Source organism: Bos indicus, chromosome 20 (genome assembly GCF_029378745.1).
Source record: "Bos indicus isolate NIAB-ARS_2022 breed Sahiwal x Tharparkar chromosome 20, NIAB-ARS_B.indTharparkar_mat_pri_1.0, whole genome shotgun sequence".
In the NCBI taxonomy this organism is placed as follows: Eukaryota; Metazoa; Chordata; class Mammalia; order Artiodactyla; family Bovidae; genus Bos; species Bos indicus.
The window spans coordinates 12,935,918-12,961,028 of NC_091779.1; the positions used below are offsets into that span (position 1 = coordinate 12,935,918).

At 44.8% G+C, this 25,111-nt stretch overlaps 1 protein-coding gene across 7 annotated transcripts in view; it reads right to left on the bottom strand.

Annotated features, from left to right (window-relative positions):
* MAST4 (microtubule associated serine/threonine kinase family member 4) overlaps positions 1-20,671 on the bottom strand; it is a 618,779-nt gene extending 598,108 nt beyond the window's left edge. For 5 of the 7 annotated variants that reach the window (XM_070774594.1, XM_070774593.1, XM_070774591.1 and 2 more), the window contains exon 1: positions 20,022-20,670. In XM_070774594.1, coding sequence (XP_070630695.1) covers positions 20,022-20,363 — 342 coding nt within the window. In that variant the 5' untranslated portion in view covers positions 20,364-20,670. Of the gene's footprint in view, positions 1-20,021 lie in introns of all 7 variants that reach the window. The other 2 variants (XM_070774592.1, XM_070774596.1) reach the window with 2 other exon arrangements.
* Positions 20,672-25,111: the final 4,440 nt, after the last annotated feature.

The following is a 25,111-nucleotide window of genomic DNA, read 5'->3' on the forward strand; positions in this document are numbered from 1 at the left end:
TAATTATAAAAGCAGAACTAATCTCAACCTCCCACCTTTGCCTGGCCATACGTAAGTAACACCACCTCTAAGTTCTCCCCACTAATGCCATAAACTCATTTTTCCAGCTCCCCAGCCGTGCAACTTTGCAGCTTTTGCCAGCAGCCTCCATGTCACACATGGCCCCCACACTGGTAGACCTCATTGACTAGCTAGCACCCATTAAGTCACAGGTGAAGGAATTTTCCCCTATGCCTGCAGATTCCTGAAGGAGACAGATAAAGTCCCAAGGGACTTTGCAACAGTCTCCTTTAACCTTGGTAGGTTCACTTCCCTGCTGCTGCTGCTGCTGCTAAGTCGCTTCAGTTGTGTCCGACTCTGTGAGACCCCATGGACAGCAGCCCACCAGGCTCCTCTGTCCACGGGATTCTCCAGGCAAGAATACTGGAGTGGGTTGCCATTTCCTTCTCCAAAGCATGCATGCATGCATGCAAAGTCGCTTCAGTCATGTCTGACTCTGTGCGACCCCATGGACAGCAGCCCACCAGGCTCCTCTGTCCACGGGCTTCTCCAGGCAAGAATACTGGAGTGGGTTGCCATTTCCTTCTCCATTCACTTCCCTCCGCACCTGCAAACACGGGAAACTAGTTACCCTGGCAGCACCCAAGGGCCCTGGAAACCCAGCATGTCTGTGTCATCATGCCCACAGGTGTGTGAGGCTTGGAGACACCACCTTTTATAAAAATCACAGGCTCTGCCTCATAAGACCAGTTGGTCTGTAGATGCCTGAGGATCTCAAGCAAGTCCACATGGCTCCAAGGACTCAGGAAGCTGCCAGGGCACAGGCTGCCATGGCCATTAGGCAAGTCCTCCACTGTGCAGGGGGCTCTGGTCCAATTAAGGCCACTGCTGCTACTGCTAAGTCACTTCAGTTGTGTCCAACTCTGTGCGACCCCATAGATGGCAGCCCACCAGGCTCCCCGGTCCCTAGGATTCTCCAGGCAAGAACATGGAGTGGGTTACCATTTCCTTCTCCGATGCATGAAAGTGAAAAGTGAAAGTGAAATCGCTCAGTCGTGTTCAACTCTTAGCTACCCCATGGACTGCAGCCCACCAGGCTCCTCCGTCCATGGGATTTTCCAGGCAAGCGTACTGGAGTGGGGTGCCATTGCCTTCTCTGAATTAAGGCCACGATTCCTGCCAAAGACCCAGAGGGTGAGAGCATATCCTTCAAGATTTTCAAGTGTACTTTGAAGAAAAGAAGAAGAAGATTGAAGGAGTATTTGAAATTCCAGCTGGGCTCAAAACGCCATTGCTCTCAAAACTTGGTAAATTTCAACTACTGAGTAACCAAAAGATACCCAAGCAAAGAAAGTGCTATTTTCAAGAGATAGCACCAAAAATGGCTTACCTGGTAAATTCACACCCAACATGCCTTCTCCCTAAACTGCCTTCACAACAAACAAGCTTGTTAAAACAGTTATTAAAAAAGTATTAGTTGGAAATATTGCTCAGTTATCTAGGGAAATATTAAGCTTAAAGAAGTACTTTTTTTTTTAGTACTCTTGATTAGAAAGTTATGAAGCCATAAATAAGCTGATATTAGAGAAAAATACTACAATTCCAGTAGTATATGTTTACCAGTAATTTAAAATTACAGCAAGAGTAAACCATAAACAAACGGGAAAAAAAAATCAACTGCCAATTACCACTCCTTCTAAATATTACCACTTTTAAAGAGACAAGACTTTCCTAAGACTACAGCTGTATCTGCTGAACATACTGGACAGGGCAAATCCTTTAATCTGACACAAGCACTTTTTCTTTCCGACCTTTGCATCTTCAAGGGCACCAGGAAAGCCCGCTCCCAGATACATCCCACCATGTTGCTGATTCTGTGCTCGGCGCCCTTCCCATTCACACTTTTGCTTGCTGAAATGTGCACCGTTTCGCTTGCTGAAAGGGCAACTCACTCTGCCTGTGCTTGGCCTCCTAACCTGACTGACTGCGGCATTAGGCACTGACCAGATTTCTTAGCGCTTTTACATCTCCTGTCCCTCCCACTGCTAACTCCTACAGAGCTTCAAGAACAGCAGGGCTCACTAAAACCTCTGGATTCAGCCAAGGAAACCCTGCATTTTCACACACGGAGGGTTAGCTGCAGCCTGGATACCAGGGAGGAGTCCTCACCTTCAACAAGAGCGTCTTCACCAGCACCTACTGTTGCCACATCATGCTAACATTAACGCCCTTACTTCTTCTAGGACTTGCGTCCACCCATCCGATACTTTAACAAGACCTCTTTCTCTGCTTCTCACAGATGCAGGCCAACAGGCAAAGGAAAGAAACACACACTGCAAAAAAAAAAAAAAAAAGCGCAAGAGAGAGACCTAAGAAGAAATGGACTTGGCTCAGCTTCCTTGCCCCTCTGGACTTTAATAATACCAGATCTAGAGCTCCACTGTCAGTCTGGATTAAAAGGAGACCCACACAGAAAACATACCGTATTCAAGCTCTACTCTTCTAGAATATCCTAAGTGAGCAGCTGTTTGAACCACATCAAACTGAAAGCTGCCCCCCCTCCAAGTCAAATGAGTGTGATTGCCCAAGAAGACTCTGTTAATGCTTTAAAAGTCATCCGTCCATATTGCAAGTTTAGAAAATTTTAAGCCCCCACGAAACTTAAAAAAACTACATCTTAGTGGCAATTTCAGTATATAATCTGCCACTTTTCATTCAAGCCCACAGAGAAAGCAACAGCAGCAGTAATTAAATTTACATCCTTAGATGTCCTTAAGCGTCAAAATAAATTTCTACAAACCACAGGTAATGGTATCTGAACAATTTCACAACAGTGCCCATCTGATTACAGGTTTCTTGGGAGTATAAAGTGAGTACCCAGGATGTTTCTCAGCAGGGCTTCCATCTAGCATCATGAAATCACCTGGTAAACCTATATTTATCATTTTTCAAAAATCTGTGTTTCATTTTCCTTTTAATTACCACAAATGACCTCCAAAGGGACATTTAGAGAGGCTCTGATGACATTATCCTCATTGCTGGAACCTGGCTATAAATTATTTGGAGGGGGGCCTTCACCCCCACTTTTTAAAAAATCACACTAATTCTATAGCTCAGTCTTAACCTTTGCGTGAAGGGAGGGGAGAGAAAACAAAGAAAAATAGCAGTTTATGGCACCATGAAGAAAACCATCGTACAGGTGCCGTGAAACAGCTACCACTCCTCAACTCTGGATTTGGGTCCTGGGTAAAACGGCCTTAAAATACACATTCAAGTGTAAAGCTCCAATGGAACAAGAATATGTGGCAATTATTTAAAGCCTCATCTACAAGATGTATCAATCCTATTACCTGAGTTAAACTAAAAGAACAAGCATGGGAGAATGCCCACACTTGTCTTTTTGATGACAGCCATCCTAACAGGCATAAGATGATATTTACCACCTTCTGCCTTAAATTCTGAGCCTTGACAGGCTTCCTCCATTAGAACTGAGCTGAAAAGTGGCAGGAGATAATGCTTCGGGTTAAAATAATCTGCCCCAATATGGGAAGGAGTCTAGGGCATCATATGGGTGTCCTAAAGACAAAGAGAAATCATTACCACACCTTCAGGACGATACCCAGAGCCACCAAGTGGCTACAGCAGAGGCTGAGCATGTGGATTCTCCCTCCCCCAGCTCAACTTTCACTAACACAGAAGGGAGTTAGTGAAGGGAGGGCAGGGCCCTCATCCAGGCAATCAGATGTTGAGAACTAATGTTCAGTCACTAAGTCGTGACTCTGTGACCCCATGGACTGTAGCCCACCAGGCTCCTCTGTCCATGGAACTCTCCAGGCTAGAATACTGGAGTGGGTTGCCATTACCTACTCCAGGGGATCTTCCCAACCCAGGGATCAAACCTGCGTCTCCTGCATTACAGGCAAATTCTTTACCACCTAAGTCACTAGGGAAGCCCTAGAAACCAAATCACCATTTAAAACATCTCTATGGAACTTCACACTCCAAGCTCCAACTGAATCCCAAAAGCTCAGGCTAACAGCTTAGAAGTGCCAGCCTCTGGTTTGAAGAAAATAAAAAAAACACTGGTAAATGTAATTTCTCCTGATAGATTCTAATTTACCTTCACAAACAAACTTTAGTCCACTACATGGGGTGGGTGGCTAAGATCCAGAACAGTACAGGAGGGCCCTGGCTGGCCTGGGGGAGCTGTGCTTAGCTTATCAGTTGAGTCTGACCCCCTGTGACCCCATGGTTTCCTCTGTCCATGGGGATTCTCCAGGCAAGAATACTGGAGTGAATTGCCATGCCCTCCTCCAGGGGATCTCCCCAACCCAGGGACTGGACACTAGTCTCCTGCAATGCAGGCAGATTCTTCACCATCTGAGCCACAAGGGAAGCCCAATAATCCTGGAGTGGGTAGCCTACCCATTCTCCAGGGGATTTTCCTGACCCAGGAACTGATCCAGGGTCTCCTGCATTGCAGGTAAATTCTTCACCAGCTAAGCTACCAGGGAAGCCTGCTGGGGAAGCTAAGGACCATATAAATCTTTTAAATTTAAGAATGATTGTTTTAAAAACCAAAGATTTCTGGTCTAGATAGGCTTGTGACAGGATGTATGGCCCAGAGTAATTCCAGACAGGAAACCCAAGTCTTTTCTGTTTGGAGCCTACTGTAATAAGCAGATTCTGCTACTGAACTAAGAATCTGCAGATGCTCTTCTGCAATCAGCCCCTGAAAGTCAGCACTAAAAACCATCATTTCACCTACATCAGTAATTCCTGGTGCACACAACAGTATGGTACTTAATGCATCAAGAAAAATACAAGACTGGCCCTGTTACACAGAGTCCAATTCCTCTGCAGGGCTTGGGAGGTAAGAGCACCCTCAACATGTATTCATGATGACCAACAGAAACATACCAAATAATTTTAAAAGATGCCCAAAAGCAGATTTGTCAAAAGACAAATGTGAATGAACAGTTCTGTAACAAATTATATACTGATGACAACTTTAAAATGTTAAATCAAAGTTTCTGTAGTAAGAGGAAACAACAACAACAAAAAAAATGGGAGCTGGAAAGGACCACCTTTCATCCCATGTGAACTCCATGGGTTAATATCTCACCTAGCCAGGAGCAGAGGCACAGCTCAGAACTCCTAACTTCTCCACCAACACTCATCTAGTCCTGACAAAGTCGCCAGAATTTCTGACGTTTCTACTGACAGCCGTTTATCCTGAGCACCAGTGAGTACAGCCCAGTACCACTGTTAAAATTTTAAGGCTAGTTGTCAAAATGTCAACAGCAATTAAAATAATTCCTTGAAACATCTGGCCAAAAATGGCTCAGAGTTACAAGTGTGGTTGTAATGAACAACTTGGCAGAATACAGTTTCCCAATGCTAACAGCAAAATAAGACTCAGTTTAATGTCAAAAACTTTTCATTTGTTGAAACCCACTCAGCAAATTAAACCTATGATCTTGGGTTTTAGGCTACCAGTTAAATCTTCATACAGCATGGCTCATAGTTTCATTGAGTTAGACAAGGCTGTGGTCCATGTGATCAGATTGGTTAGTTTTTTGTGATTGTGGTTTTCATTTTGTCTGCCCTCTGATGGAGAAGGATAAGAGGCTTAAAGTGGAAGCTTCCTGATGGGAGAGCCTGACTGAGGGGAAAACTGGGTCTTGTTCTGATGGGTGGGGCCATGCTCAGTAAATCTTTAATCCAGTTTTCTGTTGAAGGGCAGGGCTGTGCTCCCTCTCTGCTGTTTGACCTGAGGCCAAACTATGGTGGAGGCAATGAAGATAATGGCGACCTTCAAAAGGTCCCATGCACACACTGCTGCCCTCAGGGCCCCCAACCCTGCAGCAAGCCACGGCCAACCCACATCTCTGCCAGAGACTCCTGGACACTCACAGCCAAGTCTGGGTCAGTCTCCTGTGGGGTCACTGCTCCTTTCTCCTGGGTCCTGGTGCATACAAGCTTTTGTTTGTGCCCTCCAAGAGTCTGTTTCCCCAGTCCTGTGTAGGTTCTGGTGGCTCTATGGTGAGGTTAATGGCAACCCCCTCAAAGAGGGTTTATGCCATACCCAGGTCTACTGGACCCAGAGCCCCTGCAGCAGTCCACTGCTGACCCATACATCAGCAAGAGACACTCAAACACAGTTCTGGCTCAGTCTCTGGGTCTTGGTGTGCACACGGTTTGTTTGAGCCCTCCGAGCGTCTCTGGCAGGTATGGGGTTTGATTCTAAACACAATTTCACCCTTCATACCATCTTGCTGGGGTTTCTCCTTTGCCCTTGGATGTGAAGTATCTTTTTGGTGGGTTCCAACATTCTCCTATTGATGGTTGTTCAGCAGCAAGTTGTAATTTTGGAGTTATTGCAGGGGAGGATGAATGCACGTCCTTCTACTCCGCCATCTTTATCCTTTGCCTAACTCAATGAAACTGTAAGCAATGCTGTGTATGACCACCCAAGACAGACAGGTCATGGAGGAGAGTTCTGACAAAATGTGGTCAACTGGAGAAGGGAATGGAAAACCACTTCAGTATTCTTGCCTTGAGAACCTCATGAACAGTATGAAAAGGCAAAAAGATAGGACAGTGAAAGATGAACTCTCCAGGACAATAGGTGCCCATTGTGCTACTGGAGATCAGAGGAGAAATAACTCCAGAAAGAATGAAGAGATGGACCGAGAGCAAAACAACACCCATTTGTAGATGTGACTGGTAATGGAAGTAAAGTCTGCTGCTGTAAAGAACAATATTGCATAGGAACCTGGAATGTCAGGTCCATCAATCAAGGCAAATTGGAAGTGGTCAGACAGGAGATGGCAAGAGTGAACATCAACATCTTAGGAATCAGAGAACTAAAATGGACTGGAATAGGTCAGTTTATCTGAGATGACCATTATATCTACAACTGTGGGCAAGAATCCCTTAGAAGAAATGGAGTAGCTATCATAGTCAACAAAAGAGTCCAAAATGCAGTACTTGGAGGCAATCTCAAAAATGACAAAATGATCTCTGTTCGTTTCCAAGGCAAACCATTCAATATCACTGTAATCCAAGTCTATGCCCCAATCAGTAATGCTGAAGAAGCTGAGGTTGAATGGTTCTATGAAGACCTACAAGATCTTCTAGAAGTAACACCAAAAAAGGATGTCCTTTGCATTACAGGGGACTGGGATACAAAAGTAGGAAGTGAAGAGATACCTGGAGTAACAGGCAAATTTGGCATTGGAGTACAAAATGAAGCAGGGCAAAGGCTAACAGAATTTCACCAAGAGAACGCATTGGTCATAGCAAACACCCTCTTCCAACAACACAAGAGAAGACTCTACACATGCACATCACCAGATAGTCAACACCGAAATCAAATTGATTATATTCTTTGCAGCTAAAGATGGAGAAGCCCTATACAGTCAACAAAAATAAGACTGGGAGCTGACTGTGGCTCAAGTCGTGAGCGCCTTATTGCCAGATTCAGACTCAAATTGAAAAGTAGGGAAAACCACTAGATCATTCAGGTATGACCTAAATCAAATCCCTCACGATTATACAGTGGAAGTGACAAACAGATTCAAGGGATTAGATCTGATAGACAAAGTGCCTGAAGAACTATGGCTGGAGGTTCGTGACACTGTACAGGAGGTAGTGATCAAAACCATCCCCAAGGGAAAAAAAAAATGCAAAAAGGCAAAATGGTTGTCTGAGAAGGCCTTACAAATAGCTGAGAAAAAAAGAGAAGTGAAAGGCAAAGGAAAGACAAACCCATTTGAATGCAGAGTTCCAAAGAATAGCAAGGAAAATAGGAAAGCCTTTTTCAGTGATCAGTGCAAAGAAATAGAGGAAAACAATAGAATGTGAAAGACTACAGATCTCTTCAAGAAAACTAGAGATACCAAGGGAACATTTCATGCAAAGATGGGCACAATAAAGCACAGAAATGGTATGGACCTAACAAAAGCATAAGTTATTACGAAGAGGTGGAAAGAATACACATAAGAACTATACAAAAAAGATCTTCATGATCCAGATAACCACAGTGGTGTGATCAGTCACTTAGAGCCAGACATCCTGGAATGCGAACTCAGGTGGGCCTTAGGAAGCATCACTATGAACAAAGCTAGTGGAGGTGATGGAATTCCAGTTGAGCTATTTCAAATCCTGAAAGATGATGCTGTGAAAGTGCTGCACTCAATATGCCAGCAAATTTGGAAAACTCAGCAGTGGCCACAGGTCTGGGAAAGGTCTGTTTTCATTCTAAGACCAAAGAAAGGCAATGCCAAAGAATGTTCAAACTGCTGCACAATTGCACTCATCTTATACACTAGTAAAGTAATGGTCAAAATTCTCCAAGTCAGTCTTCAACAGTACATGAGCCGAGAACTTCCAGATGTTCAAGCTGGATTTAGAAAAGGCAGAGGAAGCAGAGATTAAATTGCCAACGTCCGTTGGATCATCAAAAAAGCAAGAGACTTCCAGAAAAACATCTACTTCTGCTTTATTGACCATGCCAAAGCCTTTGACTCTGTGGATCACAACAAACTGTGGCAAATTCTTCACGAGATGGGAATACCAGACCATCTGACCTGCCTCCTGAGAAATCTGTGCAGGTTAAGAAGCAACAGTTAGAACTGGACATGGAACAACAGACTAGTTCCAAATCATGAAAGAAGTATGTCAAGGCTGTATATTGTCACCTGCTTATTTAACTTATATTCAGAGTACATCATGCTAAATGCTGGGCTGGATGAAGCACAAGCTGGAATCAAGATTGCTGGGAGAAATATCAGCAACCTCAGATAGGCAATTGACACCACCATTATGGCAGAAAGTGAAGAAGAACTAAAGAGCCTCTTGATGAAAGTGAAAGAGGAGAGTGAAAAAGTTAGCTTAAAACTAAACATTCAGAAAACTAAAATCATAGCATCTGGTCCCATCACTTCACGGCAAACAGAAGGGGAAGCAATGGAAACAGTGAGAGACTTTATTTTGGGGGAGTGCTCCAAAATCACTGTAGATGGTGACTGCAGCCATGAAATTAAAAGATGCTTGCTCATTGGAAGAAAAGCTATGACCAACCTAGACAGCATATTAAAAAGCAGAGATATCACTTTGCCAAGAAAGGTCTATCTAGTCAAAGATATGGTTTTTCCAGTAGTCATGTATGGGTATGAGAGTTGGACTATAAAGAAAGCTGAGCACCGAAAAACTAATGATTTTGAACTGTGGTGTTGGAAAAGACTCTTGAGAGTCCCTTGGACTGCAAGGAGATCCAATCAGTCCATCCTAAATGAAATCAGTCCCAAATATTCATTGGAAGGACTGATGCTGAAGCTGAAACTCCAATACTTTGGCCACCTAATGCGAAGAACTGACTCATTGGAAAAGATCCTGATGCTGGGAAAGTTTAAGGCAGGAGGAGAAGGGGACGACAGAGGATGAGACGGCTGGACGGCATCACCGACTCAATGGACATGAGTTTGAGTAAGCTCTGGGAGTTGGTGATGGACTGGGAACCCTGGCATGCTGCAGTCCATGGGGTCGCAAAGAGTTGGACACGACTGAGTGACTGAACTGAACTAAATCTTCACCCTGATCTTTAAAGTTCTTTAGACACTTAAACTCTTAATGCTGAATGCACAGGACATATAGTGGGAAATAATAAAGCACTGCCCCCAAATTTCCACTGAGGCACATTGTGTGTCAAGACATCATTCTGAGTGTTTTACATGCATTTACTCAATGTTTGCCAAAGTCTTTTTAAGCTTAATTGACAATTCAATTGGCCCACACTACCATACTGGCTAAGTGACCCTCTCAACATCATACAGTCTAGTGGGACAGAGACAGAGAAACTATTAACTACACGACAAGAAGCTGTGTGTACAAAATGAGAATGAGAGAACAGTTGAAATAGTATCAGGAAAGGCTGTGAAAACTGCTCAGTACTGTACAAATATTAACAATATATACATGATCTGGCATAACCCAGGAGCAAAGATAATGAAGCAAAGCTCTCAGAAGAAAAAGTGCTTTGCTAACTCCAACTTCTAAAGTTAAAGAAATCAAGATCATCTACTTTTGTTAATAGCACACTCAATTTTATACTTTCAACTACTTCTTATGCACTTTTCCCATCTTCAGAAGGCTTTGAAGATTACTGATAGCCAAAGTGAGATCCCTAAAGCATTATAATATGCCTAATCGCTAAAAAGAAAAGCTAGCTTGTTCATCACAAAATAAGGCAGAAAATCCACATCTAGAAATTATAAGAAAAAAGGTAAACAACAAAGTGAGAACAAAAGAGCTTTTCAGTTAATTTTTAGTGAATCATAAGATTGAGTAACCAAAAAAAGTCTCTCCCCCAAATATTCTGTTTAAACAAAGGTTTTACGACAGTCTTCCAACCAAAGTGATCTGTGCTGTTCTTTTTAAAATGCTGATGACTAAGCTATAGGTAGGAAGGGGCTGAAAGAAACAGGGATGAATTAGAACACAGAATGACAGGTAACATAACACACAGAAAGTGATGACTCAAATAATTTTAAAGGAATTTAAAACAGCATGACAGTACCAGGTTACACAACTGTCACACTGTTACTCTACTAATCTAACTCTTCCCAACAGGACTTATTCTATAACGTTAAAACTATTGCCGTCAGCTTTCTCCAGGTAGAAATGTTTTCATTTAAAAAATGGAATTCTTAACAAGTCAAAGTGACACTGACATTATAATAAAGAAAACTAAGAGAGTTCACAGTTAGCATTTCCATGTTCTCTCTTGTCCTAATAGAGACTCTGCATCAGGGCTAGGACCCACCATCACCAGGGATTAAAGTGAGTCCTGAAGGCAATGGCACCCCACTCCAGTACTCTTGCCTGGAAAATCCCATGGACGGAGGGGCCTGGTAGGCTGCAGTCCATGGGGTCGCTAGGAGTCGGACATGACTGAGCGACTTCACTTTCACTTTTCACTTTCATGCATTGGAGAAGGAAATGGCAATCCACTCCAGTGTTCTTGCCTGGAGAATCCCAGGGATGGCGGAGCCTGGTGGGCTGCCGTCTATGGGGTCACACAGAGTCGGATACGACTGAAGCGACTTAGCAGCAACAGCAGCAAAAGGTCTCAAGAGGCCATTTTGAACCATACTCCTCTTCCCAGCCAACAATGAACTGGGGTAGCTTATAGGCAAACAGTGTTTGTAGAACAACAACAACAGCAAAAATTTTCAAAGTGGTACATGAAATAAAACATACAAAAGTAAAATTTCAACAATATATAAAGTATCAAAACGTAACAGGGAAAGAAGATAAGTCTTTCCTTACGTGACCAGCAGTTTTTCTCGTTCTCCTTTACTCTCTCATGCTCACATATGCTCGCTGAGTCTTTAAGACCACGCTGGCTTAATCTAGCAATCTGACTTACTTGTCTCATAAGAGGCAGAACAGGAAGGTGGGCATTTTCTTGGGTCTTCCTGATTTGTACTCTACTGACTTGAGATGAGTCAGAAGTTCTCCTTAAGTAAAACTTCTCAATGATCCTTTCCCTCCAAGCAAACATTCGGGATTGCCCTTTTCTCTGGAGCTGCTCTCTTCATGGCTGCATCTAGGTGAGGAGCCTGGGAGCTGCCCTTTTAAACGGAGAAGCCTGGGCTGATGACGACTTTAGTTACGACTCAGGCGCTTTCAATTAAGCACTCGTTCCATTCTAGTTTCGTTTTTTAAATTGAAAAACTAAAACTAGCTAAATAAAACTAAAGGAGTGGCAAAGCAAATTCTGTGAGTTTGAGTGTCCAGGAGCTGGACACATTCCTATGGAGCCAATTTATTCATCAAGAACCTCTTTGTGAAATTAATCATTTTAAACCTTTATACATAAAATGAACTTCGCCACAACTGCATTCTATTTCAATATCTTAAGGCAGTTTACCTAGCAATGATTGCCCTAAGAAGCAATTGTGAATCTGTAATTTCTGAGAATATAAGTCTCAAGGGCAGCGTGCAGCGACATAAGATTTTAACCACCGACTTTAACTTGATTTTACTTTATTTCCCTATCACTGGTGAGGCACTGGGACCCTTCCTGCATTTGAAGGTACATCCATCTCTGCATAAAGAAATGCCTGATAAAAAAATGTTAACACTGGAACCCCAAGGTATGATGATCTTATTATTTTTTGTTTGTTTTTAAAACAAACTTGGAAAGGCACAAAATCATCTACCAGAAGCTACCTACCTAACTGCTCAGCTTATTAAAAAAAGTAGCTGAGCAAGTCTTAAGTCAGAGGCCAAAATGCCCACACCTGAGATGAGTTTCAAATGTATATTCTGCTACCCACACTAAAGTGGGCATTCCTGTGAGTCGCTGGCCACTGAAAACACCCCCCAAATACAAAGTCAAGAACATTATAATTAAGTTTTCATTTTCCACACCATAGCCTATGAAATTAGTTAAGAAAAGAAAGCCAATTTGTCATTATCCCCAGCCTCCCCTCTACCAAACCCTGCCCCCAATATCAGTACAAAGCATTAGAGCTGAAATGTTCAGTGGAAGTAGTATCATAATCAAAAGTATATGGACTGTGTCCAACAGGAGAATTGATGGGCCAGCAAGAGTGCAGGCATAGGGTACAAATTTATCAGCTGTTTCAGAGACACATGTACCTGGTTATGAATTCAAATCATTAAATAAGAAGTGAACTTTTTCATTAAAAGAAGTTGGAGAAGCAACCAGAAATTCCACACAAGTTCTGTACACTTAAATGTATGTGTATGTGTACCGCTGACCACGGTCCTGAACTGACGTTTCACATTTAGGGAAGGGTGTTCTTTCCTAGGAGTTTCCCCAGAGGCTTAGCAGTAAAGAAGCCAGCCTCCAACATAAGAGACCCAGGTTCAATCCCTGGGTCAGAAAGATCCCCTGGAGAAGGGAACAGCTACCCATTCTAGTATTCTTGCCTGGAGAATCCCACGGACAGAGCAGCCTGGCAGGCTGCAGCTCATAGGCTGTCAGACATGACTGAAGCAAACTGAGCATGCATGCATGCATTTCTCTCCTAAGCCTGACTTAGGAAAGAAATGCATTGACATGTGACTACTGTCCAATCCTTCCCAGGAATTCTGAAGGTGAGAGAGAAAAGGACAAAAAGGGGGAGAGAAATAAGTGCCCACAAGCTGCTGGAGAAAGAGATTTCTGCTTGACTGTATTTGATCTTATGCTCTACCCCAAAATAATAGGACCCAATAAGAAATATCTGATTAATACCAGACTAAATAGAGGCACAAAGGGCACAATCAGCCTTGAACAGAGTGATGGAAAGCTGTGTAAATGTCAACCTAAACAGGTACACGGGGCAGAGCACCAGGCTGGTGGAAGGGAAGCCACCTGCAGTCACTGCACCAGTATTTATCTGAGTTATAGCAAAAGTGGATCCTAGGTTTTTGCAATTTTGCCTTAAAAAACTGAAATGTTTACACTGCTCCAAAGGGATGAAAGAGACTTTTAAGTTCTTGCATTTTTAAAAGTTCTGTCTCATTTCTAACAGATTCCTCTCTGTGAAGTTGGGGGTGGGGGTGGCCCCTGGAACACCTGCCCCTCCACCCAATTCTTTTATGAACCAAAGTTGGCTTCCAGAAAATCATTTCATTTCCTTGTCACTCTCTTCTCAGCCCCCAATCATCACAAAGTACCGGGTCATGTCACCAGCCTCACCACATGGCTGACATGCTGCCTTCTGACTAACTTCCTGGGCTGAGTTAGTAATTTACATGTTCACAGAGTCTTTGAGGACATCATTTAATAAGTGATCACTAACAGCAGGTTCCAGGAGCAAAAGAGAGATCGTGTCTTACAGAAGAGTTAATGAACCATAGTTCATAAAGCTTTGCTATTAGTATATCGTAAGAAACGCTGTGTCCATGAAATTAAAAGTGATCCCTATGTTACACATCTACCTACTCATGAATGAAAGGGCCTCCCAGAACCATCGGCAAACCATGCTGGCAGCACAATCCATCAGGGAAGGGATGTCCAGGTGCTGATTATTCCTGGCTATGGCGCTGACATTCTGCACAAACCAGCTTTTCCGCACTCAGTCATACTAGCAAACACCATCATGGAATGCACACTGTATGTCAGGAATCGTGCTGGGACCCCTATATAAAATTCTCGTAACAACCCTCTGCAGTAAATACTAGCATGTCCCTTTTACAGAGAAGGAAACAGTCTCGGTATTAATAACTGTTCCAAAGGCACACAGCCTAGAAGTGGCTGAACCGGGTCATTCGTCTATATACCCTTAGGCCCTACAGACCCTGACCCCAGGGCAGGGAACGCTGGCGGCTGGTCTGAAGCGATGGTGAAGAGGAGCACAAGTCCTTCCCAGGCATCACCATAAAATACGCGACCTTGTTCATAAATAAAGACCTACGGTATCTTTCATCTCAAAAGGACAATTATTTATTCTTAGATATACAAGGGCATGTATACCAACACATACACACATGCACGCGCGTGCGCACACACACACACACACAACCTCATTCAGTCTTCTCTAACACCAAGCCACCTGGTTACGGATCCTTCTCAATGAGAGAACTTTTCTACCAGGATTCTCCCCACAGTTTGCCATCTTCACAGCCTGCCCTCTAATGCACACTCACCCCCTTCTTCACAGGGGCAAAAACACAAACCGCTGGGCTGCAACACCATATCCAATCAGTGTGAGCGAACAGATGGTCAGCCTTTGTCACTGGCTCCAAAACACTGGTGGATTGACATTTCCTAGAACACCTCAGACCTGGGGTGGAAAAGGCAAAAGCCTTGTTTCCCTGATGCTGACCCTTCCTTCTCTCGGAACATGCAGGCAAACTAGCCAGACTCTCAGAACGTGTGTTATTAGCTCACAGACACCGCACTTCCCATGGCCAGAGAATCTCACGCCACCTCTGGGCAATCACCCCTTATTTTCACCTCAGGTCGATGGCCCCTGCAACTGACTGTGGAAACGAGCATTTGCAAGGCCCTCTTCTCAGTCTGCATTCATCACTAAAGGTTTTCCTTCAATAGATCCTAGTCTTAAGCCAACACTGCAGACACAAAGGTGTTCTCTCGAATAGACCTAAACTCATTTCCCGTTCCATTTCCTGTGTGTTTACATGGATTCCTGAGCTCCACTTTCCATCAACATGCTGTTTACTAAGGTGCCATCTTCTTAGGTCGTCAGCTCCCAGGTAACCTGGAACATTTCAACCAGCTGCACTGCAGCATCAACAGGTGGGCTCCACACTGCCTGACCTCCGGGAATACCAGTCTGATTGAGTCATTTCCTTGCTTCAAACCCTTCAGTGTGCTCCCAGGGCCTCAGAATAAAGTCCAAAGCCCATGCATGACCCAGCCACTGCTTCTCTCTCCCACATGCCCTGATGCCAGGCCCTTCTCTGCTTCATGCACACAATGCAGATGTCTCTTAGCCCCTAGACCCTCAAGCTCTCTCTGCTACCCACATTACTCTATCGCTTCCCTTCTCCAATAACTTCCCAGGAAGGCAGTTTCCACCTCCCAGGTGAGAAGAGGTATAAACTCCCTCGCTGCCTGTTCCCCATCTACCTATCACCTTGGAAATCAATTACTGAAGAGTCATGAGTTTCGGGAGTATCTCCCCCACTAGACTAGAAGCTTGGTGAGGTCAAGACTATCTCTGTCTTGCCCACCTTCATATCTTCAGCACCCAGGGTGCTGCTTCTCAGGCATCAGACTCAGCATACGTTGCCTGTCTGCTGTCTGACACTGTAAACCTGTGACTCTTATTGAATCAGGGAGTCAAAGACAAGACTCAATGATAAATGTGTCAAGATTTACGCACTACTTTTTTTTAAATTATGTAGCTGCTGTGATTCATAAAATATCAATTCCCTGAAAAGCTTCACTGAACTCATGGCTGCTGTTTTACTAGTTATTCTCTTCACCAATGAAGTCTAGACATTCATCTATGCATGATATTAAAAGCAGTCTTCAAGCTCAGATCATTAATAGAACACTTAAACAACAGCCCCTAATTGTGCCTATTGTTAATAAGGGCAACTGTTTTCCCCCGCTTGGCAGTAAAGTAAATCCTTTAGGGTAGCAAAGTATGAATGAAACGCTTTATATTGAGCTGAAAATCCTTTTAGCTACTAAGCCTTTTTTCTACCATGCTAAGAATCCCTGAAAGTTTCAAGCTCTAACACACACAGTGAAAAGCAGAGGTAACGCACAAGTCCTTGCACAGGCATTGTGAATGGATCCTCACTGATTTGACTTTCTTCAAAATTTACCTGGAAAAACTGCTCATAATATTTTCACTGGGATCCATGAGGCTTTTTTTTATATATATATATATAAGAAATCTAGAGGTTTAAGCATAATTCACAACAAAAGAATACTCATATGGTCACTCCAGTCAAATGTGCAACTGTTTTCAAAGATGTATTTTCCTCTTTCATTCAAAATATATGTACTGAGCCTCCACTAATGTATAAGAAGCATTGGGCTAACATACAAAGACAAAATTCCTGCCCTCAGGAGTTCATTGACACACAACGGGCAGCACTGAGTACTTTATGAGGGTCAGCACAGGTGCTCTGAGAAGGGACAGGGCAGAGATATGCCTGAGAGCAGATCACAGAAATGTGGTTAGAGGGACACTCCAATTTTGCTCATTGTGACTACTCAAAACACAGCCTGTTACCCTCAACTTGCAGAGACCCCGAAGTCCACAGGTTTGGGGAATCAAGGGGAAAGTCAAAGGCACTTTATTCAAACAAAAAACCATACACCATCTCTCTCATGTGTTTGATTATTAGATACATGAAAATTACAACTGTTGTCATGTTAAACTATTGTTTTTTAGACATCAAAAGCTTAAAGGGTTGATGTAAGTCTATGAGACTTTGTAAGTTTACACAAATACTGACAATAAGATAAAATATGAAGTAGTTCAAACACTGCTGATATTACTAGTGTATGCTGCTGCTACTAAGTCGCTTCAGTCGTGTCCGACTCTTTGCGACCCCATGGACTGCAGCCTACCAGGCTCCTCTGTCCATGGGATTTTCCAGGCAAGAGTACTGGAGTGGGGTGCCATCACCTTCTCCGCTAGTGTATGCAAGCAGCTTTAATAAAGGTGCACTAAAAATTAGCACTGCAATCATACACTAGGAAATTTAATTTTGCTGCTTTTTAAAAATTGATGCAATAAGTGATGAAAAAAAATTTTGGAAAACAGTGATTATCCCAAGCTAGACATACAATTTTTAAATCTAAATGAATCTTCTTCCATTTTATGGGTTTCACTTAAGCCTTTTAAAGGCTTTATACTCAGTACCTTGCTATTGCCTAACTAACACTACACTAACTGTGCCTTGCCATAATACATCTGATACAAATAAAAACTGTTTCCCAGCTTGTACTAACACAATGGTAATAAACAGAAAAGCCACAGCCTTCGGTCCTCTGAAAGTAGGGAGCAGATTAATTATGCATAAATAAAATAAGCCAGCCCAAACTTGTACGTCCTTTCACAACATTTTTAATCACAAATGAACCGGAAAAATTAATATTCACTTAGTATTCAATTCTAGATACTATGCTAGGATTAAATTAGGTGGCATGTATAAAATGCCAAATGACTCTACTATTATCATTTCCATTTAAGAGGGGGAAAATCAGGCCTTACATCAGTGGAGGAGTCCACACCCCACATACAGTTAAGGTGGCAGAGCTGGAAATCAAACCCACACCTTTCTACCAAACTGGGACTGTGTAACCCAGTATTCCTCACTCAACCCACTAGAATGGTATTTATAATGATGCCTGTTTCCTGAGGAGAGGATGGAGAGCTTTCATTAGGTTCTCAAAGAGACCCACTGCACCCCCTCGAAGGGGGGCCCCCCTGCACCAGTGTAAGAGTCAGAAAATGTGCACTGGACTTCAACCCCTGCCACAAAGACTATCATTTCTCTACTCCACAGTTTCAGTCTTGCTTTAAAATTCTCAGAGCAAGTCAAGATTTCCACTCCTGGACAATTTCCAGCATCCCCTGCCACAGGTTAAGTTACACAATAAATTGCAATACTGTATCACTTTACATCCAATTGAGACTTCACAAATACTGACCAATGTTATTTAGTCATTCCACTTTTCAAAATGTGTTTCAATCAACCAATCCTCACTGCAGTGCCTGTGAAATAAGCTATCATTATATCCACTTCCAAGAAAATAAAACACTGTCACCCTGAGGCCAAGCAATAAACCAGCTACAGGATCCCGATCAAAAGTAAGAAGTTCCCGTCTTCCTCTGCCTGGGATCTGCAAGACCTTGTTATGTATCATGAAGCATACTCCCAGCCTCCCAGAAAACACAGGGCATCTAATTGTACCACCTTCTCTACCAATGGCAACACTATATTGGAATCTAATAGTATTAATAAATCATTAAGTTGGGTCATATCCCCAGGTAGCTCTGTGACAGGTGTGGTGCTCAGCTTAACTCTTGGTACTCTGTTCTTAGGATCAATCTGAACTTTGGATCCATCTGAACTTTGGATCCATCCTAAAGTCCTGATCAAAAAAGGGGAGTGTTTGTGTGACAATAAACTTTACCTTGAAGTTCACTAGTTATACCCCTCACTTTACAGATTATTAAACTGACCTCCGAGGAATCAACTCATCCGAGGTCTCACAGTTCAGGAGCACAGGCAGTTCTAGGAAACAGACCTCCAGGCCCCCATCCAGGATCTCCACGCTCCACCAGGCATTGGGGAATGGGTCCTGGTTACTGCCAGAGGGTTGGCCAACCACTAAGGTTTGCTCCATCTCTGCTGGGCTAGGACTTGACTCTTCTCATTCTGTACCAGATCCAGTCTTTGCCTGCAGGCTGGCGTCCCCAGAAGGCTACTGTCAGACCACTGGCCTCAGTCTGCATGTGCTGAGGAGCAAAGACAATTACTTACTAAAGCTAACCCCGTCAGACAGGAGGAAAATACAACTCTGGCTCTGAGGAACTAACTTCCGAAGGAGGCGGTTCTGTTGGGGTAATGTTCTATTTATGGCCCTGCCTGATCAAGATGACTTCCCCACAAGAAACGTCCAAAGCAAACAATCAAAGATACCAAGAATCTTATGCTTCCGTAATTGTCCTCCCAAGACAGGAAAAAGCCAGAGAAAACAGGCGGGAGGACACCAAGTCACGGTCTCGATGTATCAGGACGCGACCCACAAGTTTCACACAAATATTCTTCCAAGAAACCAGGGTGGACGAATAAACCAGGATGGACACAGTCTCCAGAAGAAGGGGCTGCATTCCCTATTCAGTCTGGCGACCGGCACGCATCTGGACACCCCGGAACGAGTCCAAATGGGAGATGCAGAAGCTCAGTTCAGCGCTGCCAGCCCAGAGCTAGGAGTCCCCCTCTCTCGAAGAACCGACACCGGGAGAACAGCCAAAATCACCCTCCCGCGATCCTGGGGCGGATGCCACCGAAACCCGCAGCGCAACTTCGCGGGTACTGCCACCAACTGCCCCCCACCCCCACACACCCACTCTACTCTCACACCCATCCCTTCGCCCCATTCCCCTGTGCCCAAGCGCTACGGCGCAAAGCAACGCCCACTTCGGAGAAGGAAGTCTTAGTTGTGGGGACAAACCAGGTGGTCAGCGTCACATCCATTCACACACCCAGCGGAGCAAATCCAGACCTGAAGGAGTTTGCTGCTTTGATACTGTATAAGCACACTGTCAGCCAGCACATGTACACGAACACACACACACACACAAGTGACAGCCACTGGGAAACCAATGACCCACAGCGAGGCTCCTAACTGTCATTACCCGGGGCACGGCGCACAGCACCTGGGGTCCCTTCCCAGCTCCATGCCCCAGTGCGCACTGCCCACCACTCGCGTGCGGGGTAGAGAGCTGGGGTCGCCTGGCAGCCCGGACCAGAGGGGTTGAGGTGGGGAAGGCGGGGCCCACCTCCTCGTCCTGCTCCTCCTGGGACGCGCTGCTGCCCCGGGGCGCGGGTGGCGCGGCTCCTCCCGGGCGCGGCGGCGGCGCTGAGACTCCACGCTCCGGCACCGAGAGCGCCGGAGCCCACGCGGCGGCCGGCCGAGCTCCACCCGGCGGCGGCGGCGGCGGCTGCTCGCGGGAGAAGCCAGGCTCCCCTTCCTCCGACAGAGTTTCCGAGCCCGAGGAGGACTCCGCCGAGGAAGCGCCGGGCGAGGACTCGGCAGCCACCGCAGGGGCGGGAGTCGGAGCACCGTGACTGCTGCAGCCGCGGGGCACTGGCTCAGGCGCCTCCGAAACTTTCTCCCCCATTTCCCTCTCGGACCCAAAGTGCGGCCCGAGGGGCGGCGGGGGCGAGGCGCGCACTCAGCGCCTCCCGGGGAAGCCGCGAGCTGCTGGGCTCCGGCTTGCTCTCGCTGCTGCTCCCGGGCTGCGGGGAGCCCCGCCGGTGACTACATGGCCGCGGCCGGACCGCCGGAGCCTGCAGCCAAGTTAGCAGCCGCCCGGGCCTGGCGGCTGACGGGAGCTCCCCGGCGAGGAGACATGCCAGTCCCGGTCCGCACTCAGCTCCACAGTCCTCCGACTCTGCGCCGGAGCCGCCGGGACTGCGGCTTCTCCGGCAAAACCTGCCTCTGGGACCGAACGGGGCCGGCGAAAGAGACGGGCAGCAGGGGGAGCCAATGGCAGGACAGGCGCCCCGGTGGGCGGAGGCTACGGCGCCTCAGGCGCACCGTCGTCAGGTAGGGGAGGCGGGGCCGAGGCTTGGGCTGCGGGGTCCCGCCTGAGCTCCCCCAGCTCCGGGGACCCGAGGGAGACCCCCGGCCCTGGAGGGTTGCAGTGGAGCCCGGAATCCGAGCCGAAGGCTGGGACTCTGAATTTAGCCAAGGAGTGGCTGGAGGTCCTGGGAACCCCAGGGGGAAAGGAGATGGCCGAGGAGGGCAGTGCAGCCTTGGAGAACTGGACTTTGTTTCGAAAAAGTGGAATCCAGGAAACTGACCAGAAGGAGAAGTAGCGGGCTTTAGGGGTAAAAGGAAACACAAACAGTCACGCACACGCACGCACCCACCTGCGTGCTGGAGGAGAAAGGGGGAAACTTCATGGTATGGTGAGTGCGTCCAAACCGAGCTGATCTCAGATCCCGGATTCTCCACCTGAGCTCCACGGGCTTCAGTATCCTCAACTGGAAATGAAGATGTTCACACCTGTCTTGTCTCTCTATGAGCAGAGTTAGAGCAAATATATACACAGCTTCAGCAGACTGCCTGGCTTAGACACATGGAGGGTTTTCAAAAGACTATTTTCTCTCTTTATTTCTGTTTGGCAATTGAATAAAGATGTGTGTACCTTTTGAAAGGGAGGGAAATGACAAATTATGCCCCTATGGTGGCTCAGTGGTAAAGAATCCACCTGCAATGCAGGAGGCTGGGGTTCCTGGGTCGGAAAGAGCCCCTGGAGAGGAAACGGCAACCCACTCCAGTATTCTTGCCTGGAAAAGTCCATGGACAGAGAAGCCTTGTGGGCTACAGTCCCTGGGGTCGCAAAAGAGTCCGACAGGAATGAGCAACTAAACAGCAATTTAATTAGGACCAAGAATATGCCCAGCTCTGTACCAGATACTAGACAAAGCTAAAGTAGAGAGGAGTGCTGGCCCACCATTGCCTGTCTTTCCACATCAACCAAGCAGAGGATGAAAAGAGATCACATTTCCACTTTACATTCTCCTAGCCCTGGCTTGCAAACCAACAAAATACAGGACTAGTTGATTCATTTTCTTTACCTCTAAGAACCAGGAGAAAGAACTTCCACCAAGGGTACCAATAGAATCACCTTAACAGCCTCCCCCCCGGGTAGCCTTCAGGGTGATGGGGTGACTTGAATTTCTCAGAAGCCAGCAGGCAGCTCAGCAGTGGGAAAAAAAATGATTCCTCACTCACCTTCAGCTCCATTCCTATTGCATTCCTATTCTGAGCTTTGGCACTGCAACCTGGGAGATAAATTCAACCAGATTCAATTTCACAGATGTTGATTGAGATGTGTGCCCAGTGCTTGCAGGGGATACAAAGATGAATAAGGCAAGTCTCCTGCCCTTGAGGAGCTTATGGTCAAGCAAGAGATTGATGCTGCATAATATAGCTACATTATTAATTTTTGAAAGCTATGGTAGTGCTGCAGGAACAATGTACCACAGAAGAAGAGGGGAGAGTGACAGAAAAACAGTTTAGGTCCTCAAGCTCGGGAGTCCTCAAGCATCTTAGATTTCTCTTTGTCAGAACAGCCTTGCCAAAGGTCCTCAAGAACTGGAGGACTCAAGCTGAAAGCCCCTTCAGCTAATGAGCCCTTTTATGCTATCACCGTATTTAGAAGCGATACATCATACAAAGTGCTTCATCACGTTGGACAGCAAGCTTTGTCTGGATCAGTTTCCTCCCCCAAGATGAAGGGGAAGGAAATATGATGTGACCTCGCCACCACAGACAGTCATACTGAAAAACACCTCGGGCTGTCAGGCTTCCATTGTGACACTTTGGAATTATCCTAGGGGCTGTGAAGACCCGCTGAGTTAAAAGAACAGTTCTAGGGCCTTGACTAGCTGTGAGAGCGAGGCTAAAGAGAGAGCGCAGTGGGGCAGTCTGAATCCAATCCTGGGCCTCACAATTGCTTTTCTAGTCAGGAGTATTGGTCTTTATCTGAGCCCCTATGTGGTTGATTCACCACGGCTGAAGTAAAATGATGACTTAAGCAAGCCATTCACATGAAGGAGGAGGAGGGCTACTTTTCAGTACATCAGAATAGAGGCAAAGACATGACCTGAATTTCCAATGGGAAGAATGCTAATAGCTATTATTGCTTCTACCCAAGCATCCATGGATAGTCTCGTGTAATCCTGGCAACAACCTTATGAGACAGTCTGTTAACCCCACTTTATAGATTAAGAAACTGAGGATCTGCAAGGTCAAATAACTCGCCAAACGTTACACAGCAAGTCAGTAGCAGAACAGTGATTTGACAACAGCAATCTGGTCCAAGGCCTGTTCTTAAATATTCCAATATATTGCACTCAGAAGGGGACTTGTTCAAGTATACATATATATTAAACTACAAATATCCATAGGGCAGGGACTCTATTGTCTTGATTTAAAACACAAAAGGTTATAAAAGGATACTTGCAAAACAGATTTTTTCCTCCACAAACTCCCATATAAGGCACTTAGCATGTGCCAGGCAAGGTTTCAAGCACTTGACAAGTATTAATTTTCTTAATCCCCATATCAACCCTATAAGGTAGCCAGTATTATTCTCATATTTAATACGTGCTATGTGTGAAAACTATGGCACAGAGAAGTCAGGTTATTTTCCTAAAGCCACACAGCTAGAAAGTAATGGAGCCAGGGTTCATGCTAGAGCAATTGGACCCCGGCATTCATGCTCTTAACCCTTACAGACCAAAATCAAGTACTAAATCAATATTTCCTAAACTTTTTAAGCTCAAATAAGAAATATATTTTACATTGCAACTCATGACACATGTACATGCATACAAATATAAATAAAATTTCATGAAACAATACTTACCCTTCCTATGGGCACTGGAATTTTTTTATTATATTTTATTGAAAATAAAAATGCTAGTTGTGATCAGCAAAATGGATTCCACTTGGACACATGCAGTTACAGGCAGTGTACTTAATCATCTCCACAGCTGACCTTTGAGGGAAATACGACTCAGGTTCAGGCTGAGAATTTCCACACCAGAACTATGCAAACTCAGAGGGTGACTCTACAAATAGAAGATGATCAGAAGGTCAGGATAGTTCCCCAAAGTCAACCCAACTGGACCTATAGACAAATGTTGGGGTACAACCAAACCACTTGACCAGTTTTGATTTAAATCCTAAAGCTCACCTTTCTTATTAATTAAATTATAAACACCTTCCTCCATGACCAGGAAAGCACCTCTCCAAGAGAACATCTCATAAAATGTCCCCAATGTTGGAGACTTTGGGACCAGAGATAGTTATAAAAGCATGGCTTTTTTCCTGCTGTGTCACTGTCAGCAAGGGCAAGAAAAATAAAAACAACTTAGTCATTACTCCTGAGAAGCCGATAGTGTAGCTTGAAAGGCAGAGCCAGATTAGCCTATAGAGTGGGAAGGACAGGGTCAGGCTACTCCAAGGTAATCAGGAATTGCGCATTCTACTGGACATGTTCCCAAGTGTCTGGCTCTGGAACAAGCACCCCAAGCACTGAGTGTTCATTTTGCTCTGTGACTGGACACTGGCGTCAGTTTTCCGTGTTGTTCTCCCAGGTTATGGGAGATATTGCCTCTGAGAGGCTCTGTTGTCTCTGCCAATCTCTACAGTATGGGTGGGCCAAGTGTGACCGTCAGTGTCAAGTCTTGTCTCTAAGAGATGGAGGATTTTTGAGGACAAGTCATCACACACTTAGTCTATTCATGTGTCATGATTTTCCCCCAAGTTTAGCACTTGATAAACTTGAAGTCAGTTGTCCTTTTTCCTTACATACATAAAATGAGAACATTATGCATTCAGAACAGGTATTTTTGCAAAGTTACATATTCATATTCAATACTCCCCAAATCTTAAATACCATATGATCTTTGGATTATAACATGAAATATCATCTTTACCTTTGGTAGGTTTTTAAGATTTCACCTTTGGTAGATAGGTTTTTTAAGTTTTAATTATTAATAATAAATTTGCCTGCTGCCCTATGACCAACAAAGTACAATTTTGTGACAAAGTAAACATCTATAAAAATGTGGCCACTAAAGAACTAAATAGACATTTCTCCAAAGAAGACATACAGATGGCTAACAAACACATGAAAAGATGCTCAACATCACTCATTATCAGAGAAATGCAAATCAAAACCACAATGAGGTACCATTTCATGCCAGTCAGAATGACTGTGATCCAAAAGTCTACCAGCAATAAATGCTGGAGAGGGTGTGGAGAAAAGGGAACCCTCTTACACTGTTTGTGGGAATACAAACTAGTACAGCCACTATGGAGAACAGTATGGAGATTCCTTAAAAAAAA